This window comes from Schistocerca serialis, chromosome 1 (genome assembly GCF_023864345.2).
Source record: "Schistocerca serialis cubense isolate TAMUIC-IGC-003099 chromosome 1, iqSchSeri2.2, whole genome shotgun sequence".
Classification (NCBI taxonomy): domain Eukaryota; kingdom Metazoa; phylum Arthropoda; class Insecta; order Orthoptera; family Acrididae; genus Schistocerca; species Schistocerca serialis.
Window position 1 is genome coordinate 531214196 of NC_064638.1, and position 21027 is coordinate 531235222.

General features: G+C 40.7%; 3 protein-coding genes across 3 annotated transcripts in view; 2 read left to right on the top strand and 1 right to left on the bottom strand.

Annotated features, from left to right (window-relative positions):
• Positions 1-13601, bottom strand: part of LOC126474957 (uncharacterized) — a 66439-nt gene extending 52838 nt beyond the window's left edge. Inside the window, exon 1 of the mRNA XM_050102483.1 lies at positions 13268-13601. Coding sequence (XP_049958440.1) covers positions 13268-13497 — 230 coding nt within the window. The 5' untranslated portion in view covers positions 13498-13601. The remainder of the gene's footprint in view (positions 1-13267) is intronic.
• Positions 13602-13648: 47 nt separating this feature from the next.
• LOC126474977 (selenoprotein M-like) overlaps positions 13649-21027 on the top strand; it is a 42101-nt gene continuing 34722 nt past the window's right edge. The window contains exons 1-3 of the mRNA XM_050102504.1: positions 13649-13837; positions 13944-14014; positions 14823-14892. Of these exons, the coding sequence (XP_049958461.1) occupies positions 13742-13837; positions 13944-14014; positions 14823-14892 (237 nt within the window). The 5' untranslated portion in view covers positions 13649-13741. The remainder of the gene's footprint in view (positions 13838-13943; positions 14015-14822; positions 14893-21027) is intronic.
• LOC126474965 (uncharacterized) lies at positions 14021-14816 on the top strand. The gene has a single exon (XM_050102494.1). The coding sequence runs from the start codon at positions 14049-14051 to the stop codon at positions 14766-14768; it is 720 nt and encodes a 239-aa protein (XP_049958451.1). The 5' UTR covers positions 14021-14048; the 3' UTR covers positions 14769-14816.

The window sequence follows — 21027 nt, forward strand, 5'->3', positions numbered from 1 at the left end:
AAATCAGGAGGCTACTGAGAAAATCGAACACAAATACTGTCTTCCGACCACCGTCGAAGACGAAAGAGCTGCTGGGCTCAGCTAAAGACCCACTCAAACTCAACACACCTGGCATATATAGCATTGCCTGCGAATGTGGTGTACAGTAAACTGTAAAAAACGCAGCACTGCATCTCGAAAAGGTGCGAGGAACACATCAGACACATCCGACTTCGACAGACAGAGAAATCTGCTATAGCTGAACATAGTATCAAAGAAAACCATACCTTTGATATCGAGAACACCAGGATGCTGTGCCAAGCCAGGAGCTATTGGGACAGTGTCATTAAAGAATCGATATAAATACGTGTCCACGAGAATCTTGTGAATAGGGACATAGGTTATCAACTTAGCGTGGCCTGGAATCCAGCAATAGTCGCAATGCGCTGCGAATGCATGAAGAACCGTCCAGCTCGCGAGATGCGACTGGAATGCTCTGACGGAGACACAAACGGTGCACCCACTTTCCCCTCCACCCTGCCCGCCGGTTCTTCTGGATCCAGCCTCCCATGGCCAGGTGGTGCGGGGCATGCCGCAGGTATAAAGGGACCGGAATCTGCAAAGTCTTGGCACTTCGCCAGAAGATGATGAGTATGTCACTCATCGAAACGTCGCAGTTTGAAGACACCGTCACCCGGCTGGAAGCTCGAGAACTCTTCACCAAATGCTGTGAATATTTTGTTTTTCTATTTTATTATTTCCTGCACAACTGATTTAGCTGATTTAGCTCCCAGTGACCTTTTTACAGGGGTGTCTAAAATTACAAGTGTTTCCGGCCAATGCACTCACAAAAATCTGAGCTCTCTAACATACTGTTAATGAGATTATGACACCATCTGGCAATCTGCTGTGAGAGATCATACCAAGTTTCCAGGCCAGGCGTCAACAATGCTTTACTTGTAATTAAGGCCATTAGGTACTATTCATAATATAATTTTGTGTTGCTCCTCCAGTGACCTTTCTTGGACTTTCAACTTACACACAATAAAAATTTAATCCTTCAAAAACCAATTAGATTTACAACTCTTCTTGTTTCATTAGCAGGCCCTATACCCTGCTACTGGTGCGCCTTTTGTTATGGAATTATATACTTCTAAGCAGAGTAAAATTTGTTATTCACATAAAATTAATATTGTTGTCTTTTGTATACCAAGTTCACTTGGTAGTACACACAATGAAGCATTTGTTCTAGAGTGGGTATGCAGATAAAGAACATTGTACACATTGCACACACCAGTTATCTGGATGGTACAATTTCAACTAACTCGCTCACTTGCTCTCTCTCAAATATTTACTCAATGAGTAATGACACAATGTTTAACCAGAGAATTTAACTTCACAAAAAGGAGTGAAGCCATTCTTTAGAGATGGTGCACATCTAATAGGTATATATATTTTTCACCATGATAACAAAATTTCAGGATGCAGACAATAAATAAAAAATAAGAAAAGGCAATCAGTTACTTAAAGCTGATGGATTCATGACACACGCACAACCACACAGACAACCAAAAGCACAAAGTTGTGGTGACAACTGCTAGCATATTCGTTTGGATGTCTGTATGGTTGTGTACATGTGTATGTGTACATACCATAATATATCAAAAACTAGCTAAGTCTCTGAACTGTCATGTGTGGCTTTGCACCACACATCACTCCAGTAGCCTGTAGGTAAGTACATGCGTTGAACAGTATCGTAATACGGCTTTAAAAAAAATGAAGTTCACCTTGAAGTACAACCACAAAGACAACAAATTAGCACCTTTCCACCATTAACAATTTTAGATTACCTCAGTGTTACGTTGCATGGTGGGAAAGATCATGTTACGGGAACATGTGGGTGCATGTTTGGGAATCTAGTCATTAAAGAGTCTCCACCTTTCCCCTGTACTTTGCCTTTCTCTCTCAATATTCCTCCGAGTGTTCCCATTACTTGCTTATGCATGCACCTACATGTTCCACAAGAGCATAATCTTTCTTAACAAACTCCTGCCTATCCTCCCTCTTCCCACTCCTTTTATTTCCCCATCACACACAATGGACAATATTGGTGCGCATCCAATTAGGCACACGTCCTGGAGACAACAGTACCTGTGTGTGTGTGTGTGTGTGTGTGTGTGTGTGTGTGTGTGTGTGTGTGTGCTGAAGGCACTAAACTATGAAGTCATCAGTGCCTCCTCCACAGGTCCAAACCACTAATAATGGTTCTTCAAGCAGATGATAAGAGGTACTTCATGTATATCACCTTGTCACCCTTAACAAGGGTCTTATTAGTACATACCAGACCACCAAAGGATATAGGGAGTAATAGTACACAGGGCAGGATGGAAGAAGGCAGGTCACCGTTTGGGGTCAAGTTTACGGCCTTCGAGATGCAAATCACACAGCTTATTCTGTCGCAGATCACAACAAAAGAATAATAAACTATGTTCTCCTTCACATCTAAATGGTGTGTGAGGCATGTGAAGGTTCTTGAAGGATAAAGAGGTGAGAAGGAAGAATAAAAACATTTTAGGAGTGTAACCAGTATTTTAAGAAAACATAAAGGGAATAAAAGAGGTAAGACATAGGTATGGGGCGAAGACAATCGGGGCATCTTGGGTATCACATGTGACTTCTCTTTCTGGCATCACCACACTGTTGACATAAACAGTATGAGAAAATTTCTCTTCTGGATGAGGCATCAAACCCAAATAGCTACTAGTTTATCATTGGTCAGCATTGAAGTAAGTGTCTGCCACAGAGTTTCCGGGAGAGGACACCCTGAAACTCAGTGAGCATATGTTAAATTACGAATGAGACAATACACTTACATTGTGGAGGCTTTGTTGTTGAACCAGTATGACCAATGGAGATTTGGCATATGACAAACTCCCTCACAGAATCATGGAGGGAAGATCACCACACTGAAATAGTTACCTGAATCATGCACAGTTTCTTGGAGGGGAAAGAGAAGCTTATGTCATGATATCAGCACTTGCCACTGAATGAGGAATAACAATGACAAGGATAGAGACAGTATGGGTTGAGGGAGCATCTAAGACTTTAGGAAGTGTTGACACTGATACCATCTTCACCTTAGGTTCCTACTTTTTTGTGTATTTTGTATCTTGAGAAGCTTTATCTGATTCGAATTCTAGAAAAGGAAAACACAAGCCCTTACTTTCTGTTGTCCATGGCTCTGTCAGTACTGGCTGAACAAAGGACACTGGTTTATGGTATTCCTGGAAAAGGGTTCACAAGAGGGCACTTTTTTTGCATGGTCCAGATGAAGGACCTCCTTCTATGGTCAAGATTGATGGTCAGGGTTTTGGAACTGATGGAGAAGGAAAGGGTGGCATTCTCTCCTCAAGGGGGCAAACATACCTACATTGCTGTGAAGGTGGTTGGTGGAAGTTAAAGAGTTATCTGGAGAAATCTTCAAAGACAGTGGCACGCAAAGTAATAGGATGAAGACATTTACACTTCCTCCTCGGCCCAAAATATGTCAGGCAGACAAGGGTCTTGGATTAGTAGATTTTTCACTTTTTTTGGAGATAGTCAGTGAATAGGATAGGTGTTGTCTCTGGCAACTGACACTGGATGGAATTCTCATGGCACTGCTTTTTGCTGTAATTTCTGTAGTTAAGGGTGACGTTTTCTCTCCCAGGGGCACTGCCGTATTGTAGCACTGTTTATGGAGGCCGGAGTTTGTGCTCTTCAATGAAGCAGAGAGCTCTATTGGTGACAGTGTAGCTACTGGCAAGTCAAACCTAACTGAAAAGGTCTCTGCGGAGGAGTCAGACAAAGTGTGCTTCACGACAGCCCGCCTTCCCTATTTTTCCATTCCTTACCATCCTGTATTTTTCTATTCCATATAGCAACAGGAAATCTTGGGGCATAGTGAAACCTATTCTCCTAGGGGAGAACACCCTGATGACAAATCCCAGAAGCAGAAAAGTGGCACACTCACTACTGGGCTAATGCTGTGCAGCACCCATAACATGGACAGGAGAGATTTACCAATGCCAAAAACCTTACAAGTGTGTCTCAGAATACGATGTTCTGATTTAGGCATTGGCACACGGAATGTTAGAATTCTATATGGACCAGAAGCTGCCAAAATTGTAGCAGGACAGAAAGACACATGTAGGCCAGCAATCGAGAAAATGTATACAACACACAAAACCTCAAGCGGAACCTTGTTGTGAGCTTGATGACCATCCTCATAAACGGATACACAAAGGGACCTGGGCTTCTCCAGATGGTAATACCATCAATCAGACTGAACAAATTTCTGTAGATGAGCAGTATATGGGCTATATGATAATTTACAGATTGGTTGGTTCAATTTAGGGAGGGGACCAAATAGCAAGGTCATCGATCCCATTGGCTTTGAGAATGAAGACACCCATGCCCTTTCAAATTAACCAACCCAGCATTTGCCTGAAGCGATTTAGGGAAATCATGGAAAACCTAAACAAGGATGGCCAAAAGTAGGTTTGAACTGTCGTCCTCCTGAATGTGAGTCCATTACATATTACAAAGGGACTAATGCAGACACACACCTTTACCTAGTAATTGGCAAACAATAACTACAGCATATATACACTCCTGGAAATTGAAATAAGAACACCGTGAATTCATTGTCCCAGGAAGGGGAAACTTTATTGACACATTCCTGGGGTCAGATACATCACATGATCACACTGACAGAACCACAGGCACATAGACACAGGCAACAGAGCATGCACAATGTCGGCACTAGTACAGTGTATATCCACCTTTCGCAGCAATGCAGGCTGCTACTCTCCCATGGAGACGATCGTAGAGATGCTGGATGTAGTCCTGTGGAATGGCTTGCCATGCCATTTCCACCTGGCGCCTCAGTTGGACCAGCGTTCGTGCTGGACGTGCAGAGCGCGTGAAACGACGCTTCATCCAGTCCTAAACATGCTCAATGGGGGACAGATCCGGAGATCTTGCTGGCCAGGGTAGTTGACTTACACCTTCTAGAGCACGTTGGGTGGCACGGGATACATGCGAACGTGCATTGTCCTGCTGGAACAGCAAGTTCCCTTGCCGGTCTAGGAATGGTAGAACGATGGGTTCGATGACGGTTTGGATGTACCGTGCACTATTCAGTGTACCCTCGACGATCACCAGTGGTGTACGGCCAGTGTAGGAGATCGCTCCCCACACCATGATGCCGGGTGTTGGCCCTGTGTGCCTCGGTCGTATGCAGTCCTGATTGTGGCGCTCACCTGCACGGCGCCAAACACGCATACGACCATCATTGGCACCAAGGCAGAAGCGACTCTCATCGCTGAAGACGACACGTCTCCATTCGTCCCTCCATTCACACCTGTCGCGACACCACTGGAGGCGGGCTGCACGATGTTGGGGCGTGAGCGGAAGACGGCCTAACGGTGTGCGGGACCGTAGCCCAGCTTCATGGAGACGGTTGCGAATGGTCCTCGCCGATACCCCAGGAGCAACAGTGTCCCTAATTTGCTGGGAAGTGGCGGTGGGGTCCCCTACGGCACTGCGTAGGATCCTACGGTCTTGGCGTGCATCCGTGCGTCGCTGCGGTCCGGTCCCAGGTCGACGGGCACGTGCACCTTCTGCCGACCACTGGCAACAACATCGATGTACTGTGGAGACCTCACGCCCCACGTGTTGAGCAATTCGGCGGTACATCCACCCGGCCTCCCGCATGCCCACTATACGCCCTCGCTCAAAGTCTGTCAACTGCACATACGGTTCACGTCCACGCTGTTGCGGCATGCTACCAGTGTTAAAGACTGCGATGGAGCTCCGTATGCCACGGCAAACTGGCTGACACTGACGGCGGCGGTGCACAAATGCTGCGCAGCTAGCGCCATTCGACGGCCAACACCGCGGTTCCTGGTGTGTCCGCTGTGCCGTGCGTGTGATCATTGCTTGTACAGCCCTCTCGCAGTGTCCGGAGCAAGTATGGTGGGTCTGACACACCGGTGTCAATGTGTGAGTCCAGATCATGAAGATTTCATCAATAAATCTGTACCAAACTTTGGGTTGGCAGGCTTGGGTAACCAAGAAGGCTTCCTCTAAGCGACCCATGAATAGGTTGGCGTATGAGGGGGGCCTTCCTGGTACCCATGGCTGTTCCCTTTAATTGTTGGTATGTCTGGCCTTCAAAAGTGAAGAAGTTGTGGGTCAGGATGAAGCTGGCTAAGGTAATGGTAATAACCTAAAACCTCTTTCCTCATTACCTTAGCCAGCTTTTATATATATATCTGATGTCTGATCACTGGACTTAGAGTATTCAGCTCTGGCTGAGCGCCTCCGGCACCGCTATATATATTTACTTAGCCCGTGTTGCTGGAAAATCAAACTTATCAGCGGAAGTGACGTCACGATAAGGCGCGCGTGACGTCTTATCAGCTGTCCTTGGTGCTCTGGCTGCTGCTGGCTCATTTCACTCGCGGCAGCCGCAGAGTACACATCCTTATCTATCCCGTGAGAATGTTCTTTGAAAACGCACATATGAAGCAAATGACTACTTAACATCTAACAAAGAAACCTCCCCCCACTTCCACCCCCTCCATTATCTCGGTTTCTTATATATATATATTTCTGGGTTAACACACTGTTTAGGAAGAAATTATTCATTAGCCAAATGGAGGCGGTAAGAAAATGCCTAATGTGTGTGCAAGCGTAGTGATCTTGCAGATGCCTCTTAGATAAAGTTACGCATTTTAAATTGTTCTTCACAATAACGATAACTGCGAATGGAATTCATGATAAATAATCCATTGCACTTTTAAGAGAATAGTGATGTCCAGAACTACAACATTAGAAGAAAAAATTATCTTTATTATTCACCAACCAAAGTTGTCAGTAGTTCTGAAAGGAGTTCAATATGCTGTCACAAAATTCTTTGTTCGTGTGCCCTACAACATAAAATGTCAAATAGGTAGCAAAGTAAATTTTAAATTGTGCTAAAATTATTTCTTCTGCACAACAACACACGTTCTATTCTGTAGATGAATCTTATCAATAGCTACATAAGTAGTACTAAGAACAATGATATGTTCATTACAATTAAATTTAAGGCAGAATGTTCTTTGAAAACGCACATATGAAGCAAATGACTACTTAACATCTAACAAAGAAACCGAGATAATGGAGGGGGTGGAAGTGGGGGGAGGGTAAAGACAGTATGAAAAATACACAGTAGTTCAGTCCATTTTTTGGCATAAGGAATTACTGTGGGCTGGACAGCAAATACTTCTTTCACAGCACAATGTCTTCAGTCATGACATAAAAAGCTAATAACCACAAACTACCATGTGATATTTTTCTATTTTAAAAAATTAAGCAGTAAATTAAATGTCAAGAGCTGGCATTTCATGATGTGACTACTGTTCTCCCATTCGGTACATTCCATGTTAAGTGTCCTAGAATAAAAAATAGTCCCCACTCGACCATCTCAGATTTGGTTCAAAACTTGTTTTTGTATACGTATGTATGTGTTAGGTCAATGTGCAAAATTTTGGCTCAATTGTTATAGTGATTCACAAAGCACACGGCGTGATGAATCAGTTAACTTTGTGCATCTTCTGTGATATCTATCACTCTGAATTTTTGTATCCTAGTACAACTTTTGTTGCTGAATGCAGCTAAAACATTCAGATTCCTTAGAAATGACTACCCATTATGCCACTTGGTCTGAAAGTGCCTTGTACAATTTATTATGAAAGATTCAAGCCCTACTTTAATCATCCTTTACTATACGGGAAAGTCAGCTGGTACCTGGATTTTTGGACTGCTAGTCAACAACCAGGTGCTCACTATACTACACCAGTATTAACATTTATTAGTAAATAGTTCTGATTTTGTTGACCCTTGTCTCAAGGGTCAAATTGAAAATTGCAAATTTCTAGCAATTTCAGGATCAGTTTTCTATATTGTTATCAACTCTGATCTTCTTTCTATTGACACCACTGCAAAGAACACATTGTTGCCAAAAGGGACTTGAAAAAGTAGAATGGTAATTTTCCATATAAGGCATTTAAAATAGATTAAAAGAAACCTAAGCTGTTACGGTCACCACATGTATTACTGTGTTGGCAGCTGTTGTGCTGGAGAATGTCAAGGCACTTGTGATGTGATTTGCTGGTAGAAATTATTTGCAGCATGATACTTCTGTTCCTCTGATGTGCAGGAGCAACTGTTTCATATATTGGTCCAGAAATTTCTGGAAATTAAATATGCAGGTATGACTTTTATAACACAGGGCATGGGTTCCAGAAACTTCTGTAAATTAAGATGCTGTTTTATAACACAGGGCATGGATTCCGGAAACTTCTGGAAATTTGATTTGCTGGTATGACTATTTTATAACAGGGCATGGGTTCAAGAAATTTCTGGATATTTGATATGCAGGTATGACTGTTTTATAAAAATATTCTTTGAAAATGCACATATGGAGCAAATGACTACTGAACATCTAACAAAGAAACTGAGATAATTTGCATGGATTTAAGAAACTTATATGCCGGTAGCCTACAACAGTTTCATAACAAGGCACTAGAAACTTCCCGAATTTTCTGTAATGTTCTCCTGTCTCCTCACTTTATACATTCACAATATATAAGATGTAATTTGATTTGGGTAGCATTCATGTTTGTATGCAAATTGTCAATCATTTGTAGTTATCACCTGTGAATGTTTACATTGCAGTTTGGTTGAATCCTTCAATACACTGTTGAATGATTGCTGAAGTTACAACTTGTTATGGCTTCAAACAATGGAAATATGGACCATTGGACAAATAAACAAGTCTGTGTGTCATTTAACTAAGTTCACCAAGGACAAACGCCTTCTGAAGTCAATTAGTGACCTCTCTGAGGAGGATTGGAATTTGCTGATCGTTGAGTTGGATGTTAAGACATCATGAATCAGAACTGTTGACTAGGTTTAAATATCTGCAGAAATCATGCTACAGTCCATTTTAAAAGAACAATAGTGTTCAACAAAGGTCTGCGTCCTGTTGATGTTGCAACAGCCGACTGTTTGGAACAACTTACAACAGGTGATGTTAAGCCTGGACAGAGGCTTTGCTATGCTTGTTGATATCAATGCAAAAAAGGCCAAGCCATTGCCATCATCAGAGCCTACAGTTGCTTCAGACAGCTTGAAGTCTAGTTTGACAGCAACTGGTGCATCACCACTAAAATTTCAGTGCGTTTCAAACTGGGATTCTAGTGGATATGCAAAATGAAAGATAAGGCAAGTTCAAATGATTATGGCTACCGAAATTGCTGAAATTGGTGGGCTTAGAGCAGATGATGTCACAGAATCGCAACCAGGTCAACTTCTGAGAAAATTCAGATTTTAATTTTGGCCCCTAGCAGGGGAAGGCATAGTAGTGAAACCAGATACAAAGCAAGAAAACGCTTTGCAAGAGATATTAAGGAAAGTGTAGCAAAATTCTATGACAGTGATGAAGTCAGCCAAATCTGCCCTGCAAAAAAGGACTTTGTTGGCATAAGGACACCAGCTGGTCCAAAAGTTCATATGCAGAAATGTCTGCTGCTTTGTAGCTTGAAAGAAGCCTATCAAGAATCATCATCATCAGTTATCTGCTATAATAGCAGGTCCTTTGCCTCTCCATTTTCTGCGATCCATTGCTTCCTTCTTAAGGCTGCTGTATGTTGTACCATCCATCATGTCATCCAGTATCTGGAATCTCTTCCTTCCTCACTTCCTTTTCCCTTCTACATAACCTTCTAAAACTGTTTTTATCAGTCCGTCATTCTTTCTTAATATATGCCCAATCCAATTTCTTTTTCTTCTCTTTAATACATCTAGTAACTGTCTTTTCTCTCCCACTCTTCTCAGTACCTCTTCATTTTTTACTCTGTCCATCCAACTTATTCTTTCCATCTTCCACCATGTCCAGATCTCAAAAGCCTCCAGCCTTTCTCTGTCTTTTTTCCTCATAGTCCATGTTTCAGCGTCATATAGAAGAACACTCCATACAAGACATTTTATGAGTCTCTTTCTGAGTTCTCTGTCCAGACCGCTGCAGAAGATTCTCCTTTTCTTATAAAACGCCTCTTTTGCCATTGCTATCCTTGTTTCAATTTCTGTGGTGCACTTCCAGTCGGTGTCTATTCTGCTTCCAAGATACTTAAAATTTTGCACCTGTTCTAGTGTTTCTCCATTCAGCACAATTTATATTTCCTTATTTCTTCCTATTGCCAATGCTTTTGTTTTATTTGTGTTAATTTTCATTCCATATTTTTTCCGTTAGTTGTAATGGTGTCCACCAAATCCTGTATTTCTTTTTCCCCTGTGGCTAGAAGGACCATGTCATCAACAAATCTCAAGCACCCTACTCTTCTTCCTCCAATTTCTACTCCTTTGTCATCTAATGAGCATTGGTCAATCATATTTTCCAAGTACAGGTTGAAAAGAGTAGGTGATAAACAGCATCCTTGTCTTACCCCTTTCCCTAGTCTGATCCAGTTTGTACTTTCTCCTCTCACTTTAACTGAAACTTTTTGATTAAGGTATAATGAGTTTATAAGTCTTCTGGTTTTCCAGTCCACTCTCTTTTCCCTCATAATAGTCGCCAGCTTGTCCCAAACCACATTGTCAAATGCCTTTTCTAAATCGATGAAGCACATATATAGGTCTCTTCCTTTTTCAATAAACCTTTCTCCCAAGATTCGTAGGAGCCCTATTGCATCTCTGGTGCCTGTATTCCGTCTAAAGCCAAACTGCTCCTCACCGAGATTCTCCTCTATTACTTTTTCAAGTCAAGAATACTTTATTCTTTATCAAGAATACTGCAGACAAAATTTACCAAAATTTGGCTTTTCCAAATTTTGTGAGCTCTGGCCAAAGTGGTGCATCATAGTTTGTTCAGCAAGAACACACTCAGTTTGTGTTTGTACAGCTCATCAAAATGTCAAGTTGATGCTAGCAGCAACTCCAATTAAGGATGACTACAAGAGTTTGTTAGCCAAAACGGTTTGCAATATGGATTAAAAAGATTACATGCTCCGACGACGTGACCAATGCCCTGGATTAGAAGTCTTGGAAAGATTTGTAGAAGCTGCATTTGACGGGAACAACACTGATGAAGCAATTTAATACAAGGAATGGATACACACTGACCAAGATACCCAGAAAACAAAGCAGTCAACGATTGAAGAATTTATTCAAAACATTGTGACCAAAATTGTGACAAGAAAACAAAGAAAATCTAGAATGTGGAAAGCTGGTTTTTCTGATGGATTTTGGAGAAAATTATTCATTTATTGCACAGGATGCTGTATAAGGCTTCCTTTGGGAAAATAGTCAGGACACATTACATCCCTTTGTTATTTATTACAAGGCCTTGACTGGAAAGATCGAGTCTCTTAGCTTCTGCATCAGTGCAGAATGGAACTTCTTCACCACAAACCATGGAAAGTCTCCATGTGATGGTATTGGGGGGAAAACAAAGTGATTACCAGCAAGAGCAACTCTCAAACGGCCAACTTCAGATCAAATTCTAACACCAAGTGATCTACTCAGATTTTGTGACGAACAAGTTAACAGAATCAAATTTCTTTTCATCACAAAGGATCAAATTGATGCTGCAAGACCTTTTCAAAAAAGGAGATTTGAAAAAGGTTACATGATTGCAGGGACCAGAGAAAACCACTGCTTCAGACCAATCGATGAAAAACTGTTACAAATCAGCAGAGTTTCCAATGACACAGTGTCATTTATTGCAAGTGTTGATCAATCAGTATACTTCTTGAGTGTTCCAATTGACAGCATCCAATCTGGGCAATACACAGCCTGCATTTATGACAGCAAATGGTGGATTGGAAACATCTGTGACACATCATTGGAAGAACGAGATGTCTTCGTCAGTTTCATGCATCCACATGGTCCAACTAATTTGTTTCATTGCCCCTAAGGAAGGACACCTGCTGGATCCCAGAGCAGCAGATAATCAGCATTTTGTCAGTTCCAAGTGCCAATTCCATGGGTTGGAAATACACTTATGCAATTAGATGTGCTGAAGAGCATTGCAGAGAATTTTAGAGTCATGATAATGGTTTCATGAACTCCGACAACAAATTTATTATACTTGGTTCATTCTGTGAACTCATTGCTTTGTTATGTTCACAACAATGTTGTTTATTTGCTCATTTTTCTATGTCATTCATTAAAGTTATCCTGTCAAGCATGTGGTATGCGCAAAAGCAAAGGTATTTTTGAAGCTACTTTAGAAACCTTATATGTAAAATTACCATTCGCTTTTTAATGTTCCTTGTAGCAAAAAATGAGCTCTTTCCAATGGTGTCAGTTAAAAGAAGATCAAAGATGGTAGCCATATAAAAAGCTGGTCCTGAAAAATTCTGTAAATTTTCTGTTTGACACTTGAGACAAGGATCAATGAAATCAGAACTATATACTCATAAATGTGAATACTTGTGTAGTATAGTGAGCAGCTGGTTGTTAGCTAGCAGCTCAAAAATCACAGTCACGGCTGCTTTTCCCTTATAGTAAAAGTTGCTTAAAGTATGACTTATATACTTCACCATAAATGTTACAAAGCACTTTCAGACCAAGTAACATATGGTATAGTAATTTTTGAGGAATTTGAGTGCTATAGCTCCATTCAGCACTAAAAGTTGTACTAGTGTACAAAAATCCAAGGTGATAGATGTCACAACAGATGCACAAAGCTATACCAAAGTTGGCCAAATTATTCACCCCGTGCAATTTATGATTTGGTATAGGTCCACTCAGGTGGCCCTAGCTCTCGAACCATTGAAAGAACTGAGCCAAAATTTTGCACAGTGACCTAACACACACATGTGTAAAAGTTTTGAACCGAATCTGAAATGGTCGAGTGGCGACCCCTAGGACACTTGATGTGGAATAACCCATTTTAAAAACATCTGCGTTAAATTCTGGAAGGATCTCAGGACTAATTCAATGGTGCATGTGAGCATGTGCTTAAATATAACACGACGAACGCGATTAAGACATTTAAAACCTATGTGCTGCATTATTGCAGCTCTTTCAACACGTTTATGAAATAGTCTACATATTATACTAGTTGTTACAGGAGATATACGCATTCCGAGAGCACACAAACAGTTCTGTCATACAATTTGGTGTCCAGGGTGACGCTTGTTTAATATCTGTTTCACTTAAATTTTAGACAGGTTTGTTGCTCATAAATGCTTACTTCACAACGTTACTGTTCCGCAAGACATTAACATTCTCAGACTCTGGCAAATAAAATCTTTCGTCCAACAAAGACAATGGTCGCTCAATCGCGAACACTTCCGAAATTCTGTCAACCACATCTGCTATTTGCCGGTCACGAGAGAGATCGACATAAACACAGGAGAACTTCTTGATGTCACTAAAGAACTGAGACAAATCGAGCCTGACTCTAAAACCACCGGCTTCCATTACTTTCCACTAGAAAACCACAACATCGCACAGATTACAACATAAACATAAACACGAGTACTTCCCAAAGACCTTCCTTTAAATAACAAAGAACACACAGCACATGGGCCAGTGCGAGCTGTTGCAAACATCTTTCGTAAAAGAAAGGGCACAAGCTAGACCGCACAAGGCCTGAACTGTCTACGTACACTCAAAGCTAAAGTCTGCGAAGAAAGTAGCACTGTAGGTAGTAGGTACGCCTACAATGAAATATCAAATTGTTGTGTGTTTGTTAGCGTCTGTCGTCTGTGTGTCTTACGCAGATACTGCAAAACAGCAAGTAGCCAAAGCAAGAATAGAAGTACGAGATATTATGTGTAACTAGCCGAACATGTGGTACTTAATGGTAATTCAACCAAATTTTATGACTTTCAGCGGTAACTATAGTTTCATGTTCTTCTTTGTAGAGCTGTAAGGGATGTCGTCTGAACAGACTACCAGATGTCAAAAAGTTCATCTTTGAAGATGTTCCGCTGTAGTATCCTTTTGTTAGAATTGTAGTATTGATTGAAATGTTTTCGCTCAGAACTAAAGGGCGTCGTTATTCAAGTACGTTAACAGCCTCCTCCGGTAGCGGTAGTGAATGTTCGGTAATTTCAGTTCCAAAATCCAGACCTAGAATATTGATTGACGGTATAGATGTTACCCCGGAACCATTATTTGTTGATATTGAAGACGTATTTGGCAGTGAATACATACAACCAGACGTATCTCATGACGTGATTTCGCGACGAAAAGCTGGAACTCTAACAGTATCTAGAGCTCCTTCTCTGAAAGAAACTACCGATTCGTATTCAGCGGAGTATGCATTGCCTCAGAAACAGCCAGAGAATGGGAGATTAGATTTTCAGACTTGCGAACAAAAGGCTAATTCCGTGGATATGTTGTACGGAAAGAAGATAGATGCAGAAGATAAACGAGTGGCCGAACTTGCGTTGCCAGACAAAATAGTAATTCGTATGCGCGAAACTCTGACGTTTTTTCTTTTGGATGTACCTAGCACAGTAGCAGAAAGAGATTTCGAGGAAGGGCAGCGTATTGCAGAGGACAATGAGTTATACGATTATTTAACTAAGGGGGAAGGTCAAAATCGGTACACCAGGGACACTGAAGTGCAAACTGTGTGGACTGTAAGGAAAAGTAAGGCAACGCTTGCACCTATGTGTGCAATGAAAGATAACTTTGCCATGGCGTCTACGTACGATCTGTATAAATCTTTTGGGAACAACTGAACCTTTGATTTTCGCTAAACTGGAAGACAGTTAAGTTCCTTAACTTACCTGCAGCGAAGATGTGACCTTCAAATCGGTGCCGGGGGCATCGCCGGAGCTTATATTACTAAACAAATTTGATCAGGTAAGTGTGATGATGCTTACATTAATTAATTGGCAAATCTCACACTGACAAGTTGCCGTGTTGCTGCAGTGGGTACCCCCTACTAATTTCGCCTGTTGAAAATCCACTTATTACCTCAGTGGCATTATGTTTTTACTTCACGTTGGTCGTTTCAGCAGTGAACAAATACTGCACGTTAGTGTAGTGTAGTGTAACGAGTGTTACGAGTATGAGTGTGGGATTGACTGGAGCCTCCTCCCCCACTCTCTTCTGGAAATCTTGATTGTGGTGACGGCTGAGTTGTAGCATAGCCTGATGTCTAGATTACGCCAGAAAGTGCTTATTTGGTTAAAAGGTGGTGAAGCTAATGAACGTGAATGCCATAGAAAGGTTGTGGCAACAGCTTTACTTAATGACATAGGTTTATATTTTCACGCCATATTTAATGCACCTTTTGGCATAAAAGCTAAAGCTGCAAGGTAAATTCGGGAAACTTACATTAGATTGTGTATGAGACTCTGGTGAGTATTTTGATGAATATTATTTACATACAGAGCCTGACAAAAAAGGATGAAAGTGCCCAGAAGACATGGTCAGATCTTAGTGTAACTTCATACATGCATCCACTTAATGGCAGGTACGTAAAAACAGTCAGAGTTGCAATGCTCATAGACCAGCAGAATGGCAACCAGAGTACATTAATTGCCATTGTTCATGTTTAATGTTATCATGCTTGGTAGAGTATTACATAAAGGGCATGAACGGTGTTAGATGTTGAGTGATCACTGTGAAGGCTCTCCCTGCGCACATAAATTATCTGATGTATAGAGTGAAGAGTATTCTGCAACTATTTGCTGATAACACTGTAGTATTTGGGAAAGTATCATCATTCAGTGACTGTATAAGGATACAGGATGACTTCAACAAAATTTCTAAATTTTGTGATGAATGGCAGCCTGCTGTAAAGTAGAAAAACGTAAGTTAGTGGAGATGAGGAGGGAAAATAATCCTTCACTGTTCAAATAGTGTGTGGTGTGCTACTTGCACAGTCATGTCGATTAAATATCTAGGTATAGGTAATGTTGCAAAGCAATATGAAACAGGATGAGCATTTGATGTCAGTGGTAGAGGAAGCAAATATTTGGCTTCAGTGTATAGGGAGAATTTTAGGAAAGTGTAGCTCGTCTATAATGGATACCACAGGAAGAAAACCAGGATTTGTGGCTTACTGTGAGGGCCACGAGGACAAGACAAGAGAAAGTGGAGCTTGTATGGAAGCATATAGACAGTTGTTTTTTTCTCCTCATTCCATTTGCCTTTTGTACAGGAAAAGGAATGACTAGCAGTGGTATAAAGTACTCTCTGCCATGCACCAAATAGTGGCCTTCAAAGTATATATGTAGATATAAAAGGACATGAAGATGCCACGTAATTGAGTGAGGCAGCACTATTAAGAGTGTATGAGGGGCCTCATTTGTGTGCATAATTGAATCATGCAGTATCTAGATTTGCTGGGCAATTTTATGTGCCAGATAATAGCCTGCGAGAGAATGTGAGGGCGGGCATACTCATCATCAATGTTCCGATTGACATCATGACAGGAAGGATTGCTGTATTGTGCAGCAGGTACATCATAATCCCTTCACATCTCTGTCCACCATCTGAGAACAAGTAATGGATTCCCTATAACATTCAGCAGCTGGACCAGGTAGGCTGCTGTTAAGACCACAGTGTGAAACAGCTGCGTTTGGAGTGGTGCTATGTCTGGGAAGCATGGGCTGCCAATGAGTGGTATCACATTGTGTTCAGTAATGAATTGCAGTTCTACACTACCACAGGTAACCATCATTGGTGAGTATGTTGTCAATCTGTGAAGAGATACCCTTCAAATGTTTTTGTGAGATGGTGAGAGACAGATATGGTGTGGGAGCCAGATCACAGCTGGTTGGAGGGGTCTCCAATGGCACAAAGGTATGTCACCGACATCCTGTGACTTCATGTGCTGTCTTTCATGCTGTAGTATTTCAACAGGACGATCCCTTTCCGCATGACACATGTCAGATTTCAGCGCTGTCCTCGTCCCAATATCCAGGATATCAAGGACACCTGTGGGCAGCTTGTTTCAGCACAATGGCTTTATGAAATCATTCCCAACCAACTCAATTCATTCATGTGGAACAGAGGCAGTGTAATGTCATATTGATAATAAGTGGATAATACTGCCACGTTATGTGTAAATTGGACTCGATTTTGTGATCGCTGAAATTACGTCACATACCCTTTCAACATGTGAAGTTTCATTTTGTTTCCTCCTACATTTCTGGTTGCTGGTGTGTGTGTGTGTGTGTGTGTGTGTGTGTGTGTGTGTGTGTGTGTGTGTGTGTCAGCCCATATCGTAGATAAACTATGGAAAATGGAAGGTATTCCCAGTAAATGTGCCTTAGTGAGGTCAGCCATTTTGTCTCAGTTTTCAGAAGACTATTTTTCATTAATTGAATAAGAAAATACTGACAGCTGTTGTTAATGAATAATAAAGGTGTCAGGTCAGGTACAGATTATTTTCAGTAACTCATACTCTTCAGCTGCTCTACTGTCCAAAGGCACACAAACAGTTTTGGTAGCTTCTCTGTGATTGCAGTGTTCATATTGTGGCACAAAAAAGGCAATCAAATTGTAAAACACTTTTCAGGAGTACTATTCCAGGAGAAGCAGGGTTTTTGATGGGGACAATGGTGGTTGTGACACATATGATGGCTTTGCCACTTGCTGCCAAACAAAACTATGATCTCACAGTCTAATGTAGATCTTGTGGGCTATGTTAAAGATCAGTGTGTCACTACATTCTGCATTTACAGAAAATACAGTATCAGTGGTGGGGTCAATGGAAGCGTCCAATCCCACCCATCGGCTTTGATGACCTGTGATTTAAGGCTGTTGTGGTGTGTGACATCACGACAGCCCCAAGTTTAGTTTATGAGTGTGGCGTGTTTATAGGTGTCATTTTCTTGCGGTGAGTGGTGCCCTCTGGTGGTGTGTTTATTGATTGCGTGTTATGTGGTGTATTGGGTTCATTTTTGTGTTACTGCTTGAACCTTGAGGTATTGTTTTTGACTGTGCTTCAAAAGGAATTTGTTTAAATGAGTTAACAATTTAGTTTTTGTTGTGTCTAAGTTATTGTAGTGCTGTTTGCTGTATGTCATGTGTGAATTTGTTTAAATTAATTTGTTGCTACCTTAGTTAGGTATGGAGGATATGACGGATAAGTTCAACAGTGTGCATTTTCGTGCAGAGATGAGGGACAGTGCTTTGTCCCTCACCAAATTTTTGCAACTTTATGGGCTGTGTGTGTGGCTGTGTGTGATTGTAGTGGCTGACCTAGAGTACAGAGCTTGAATTTTTTTGTGGTAAGTAATCATTCTTTTCGGTGTATTTTTGCATGTTATGGTAGTTAGTGGAGTACTTCTGAGTTGTTTGGTTGGTGGTATTGGTGATTTGGTATTGTGAGCTGCTGTTGAGCTATATAGGTCAAGGGAAGTGTTCAATTCCAATTTTGTTTGTCTAGGTGTTGTTTTTGTGGTACCAATATTTGTGACTGTGGTGTAATTTTTGGAGTTTTATAATGTGGTATCGACAATTGCGGTTGAGTTGTATAGGTGAAGGGAACTGACCGATTCCAGAGGATATTGTGTGTAGTGGAAGTTGGGAATTTTATTTTGTCATGTGGTACGTTGGTGTGTGTTTATATTCAGTTTGTCCCCACCCAAAAATCCCCAATTTCCCACACTTGTCCTGTTAGTTTGACTATATTTTTGGAAGAAGATGTGTGTGGTGGTTTTTCAATTTATTTTCACTTTTGTTGTCATGTTTACATAATAACGTCATAGGCGCAATATTAAAGCCATGGTGAATGGTTGTTACCGCCATATTGGCGACGTCATGGTTCAAAGCAGACTGGTGGAATCGGACGCTTCTGTCTTCTGTATATCATTGTTAAATTCGGAATGCCAGTATCACAATCTTCAGTACACGCAAAAAGTTGATAAGTTCTCTTTCATAACCAGGCTACTCACCTTTTTGTAAAATATTCTCTGTCATTGAAGTCTTTTGTAAGACTGAAACACCCTCCTCAAAGTGACACACTAATGATACCTTCGGCATAAGGTAAGCATTCTGGATTATTACTATTATTAAGTAAATTAATTATTTGTTCTAGCTAAAGCAACTTTTGTATGCACTTTTTGTCCTTTTGTATGGGGAAGCAATAGAGTATTTCGTACAGTGAGTGTGAAGTAAACAGGTATTTGTAGAAATGTTTCAGGGTCCTATATAATTCATGGTATTTGTTAAATGAAATTCGAAAAACTTTGTCTTGGAACATAATGACACGTTAGAGTGAGTTTTTGTGATTGAGAATGCTGTTTAGTCATTCAGTTTCTCCTATGTGGTATTTGACACTACTCTGTTCACTGTTTGCCAGCACTTCACTTGGACTGCTGTGTGATTATCATCCAAATTAGTGGCATGACAATATTTATAGACATTTTAAAATTCTGATCCATGCAGACGTATTTGATTGAAATACATTAATGTGCTTGGTTTATATTAGTGGAAATTATGGTGCAAGTGTAACCTTGTAATAATACCACTAGCTACTATGCATGTAGACCCATAGATGGATTTCTTGTCCTAAGATGATTTCTAGTGTGGCTCATCGTGACACTAGGTCTAAATAGAAATGTACAGGGGTTCAGTCTTTAGTCTGTCCATAGATTTTTATAGTCACTTATTGTTTATTTCACTTCTCACATCAATTAGTGTTTGTAAAAAAACATCAAGCTATGCCATGGCTCTGACCATACTAAACTGTTGGCCCCTCTGTAACTGGCTGGGTACGTCAGTTCAAATGTAAGAGGACAAAGGCCACCTCCATGATCACTGTGTCTATTGAAGAACAATGGTGCTCCTTGTAAACTTTGGATTGATGCTAGCTTTACATTTTACTTTTATTGAATCTAATAGGGGACCTAAATTGGCCATTGGCACAGACAAAGATGAATAGGAGACTATTTCAGAAAGTTAATTGGGGAAAAAACAACAGTAAAAATCCAAAAACTTCACAAGAGATTTCTCTATTGTGACACATGATAGTAGACCTTTTTCTCGTGAATTTAAATTCGTTTGTTTTGCTAACTTGCAATCAGATTTTCACCCTCCTACCTATCAAGCGCTTGAGCTGTGCTACCTACAGTCCAAAAACATAGAATGAAATTTGGAAAATGTGAAAATTAAGGCAATTTTTGATGATCCAATGAAACGGCGAATTACATTTGAAGAATATCAAATGGTTGCAATTTCAGTACTCAAAATATAGCACCTCATTTCTTGCTTATTAATATTCACGTAGAACCATTACCTCGTTGACTATATGAAGCAGACCAATTGGCAATCAATTTACCTTACAGTATAATTTTCATGTGTGGCTGGAACTGTTTCATTTTGATATTTGAGAATTTATTGTGACAACAGCATAAAAGGTACAATGAGATCATTTTTTACAGTCTCCAGTGATGATCGCTTTCAAAAACACAACAGTCCAATAACTGTTAAAAGATACACACTCTCTCTCTCTCTCTCTCTCTCTCTCTCTCCATTGAGCTGTTTTGAAACTGATGTGGTACACACTGTGAAAGCTGAGCCTGTTATGGATGGTGTTATTTGCAGAAGCATGGCTAGTGTATATTTAGTTTCCCACTTCATCAACAGTTACTTATCAACGAAAATAATCAGTTATTGATAATATAATGTGAATGGGTACATAAAAAATTTACTAACCCTGCAGCAGCAGGGGAACACATACGCAAAATGGTTTAACTTTTACAAGCTTTCGGAGCTAGAGGCTCTGTCTTCTGGCAGAAGAGTTGAGACTTACAGTTATACAAAATCAAGTAATAGACATGGCTCAATGTTAGCATCAATAATGGATTGATTTGATGTCTTCGTGTGTCCTTGTTCTCTATGCTTGTTCAAAGCGCTTTTGAATTGCTTGGCGCACTGGTAAACACCTTGCTCTCATCAAATATTGACCATATTGCACAATTTGTCTCATATTGTGTTGCAAGTTGAATTCAGCTCCTGGTACACCTCCAGTACTCAAAA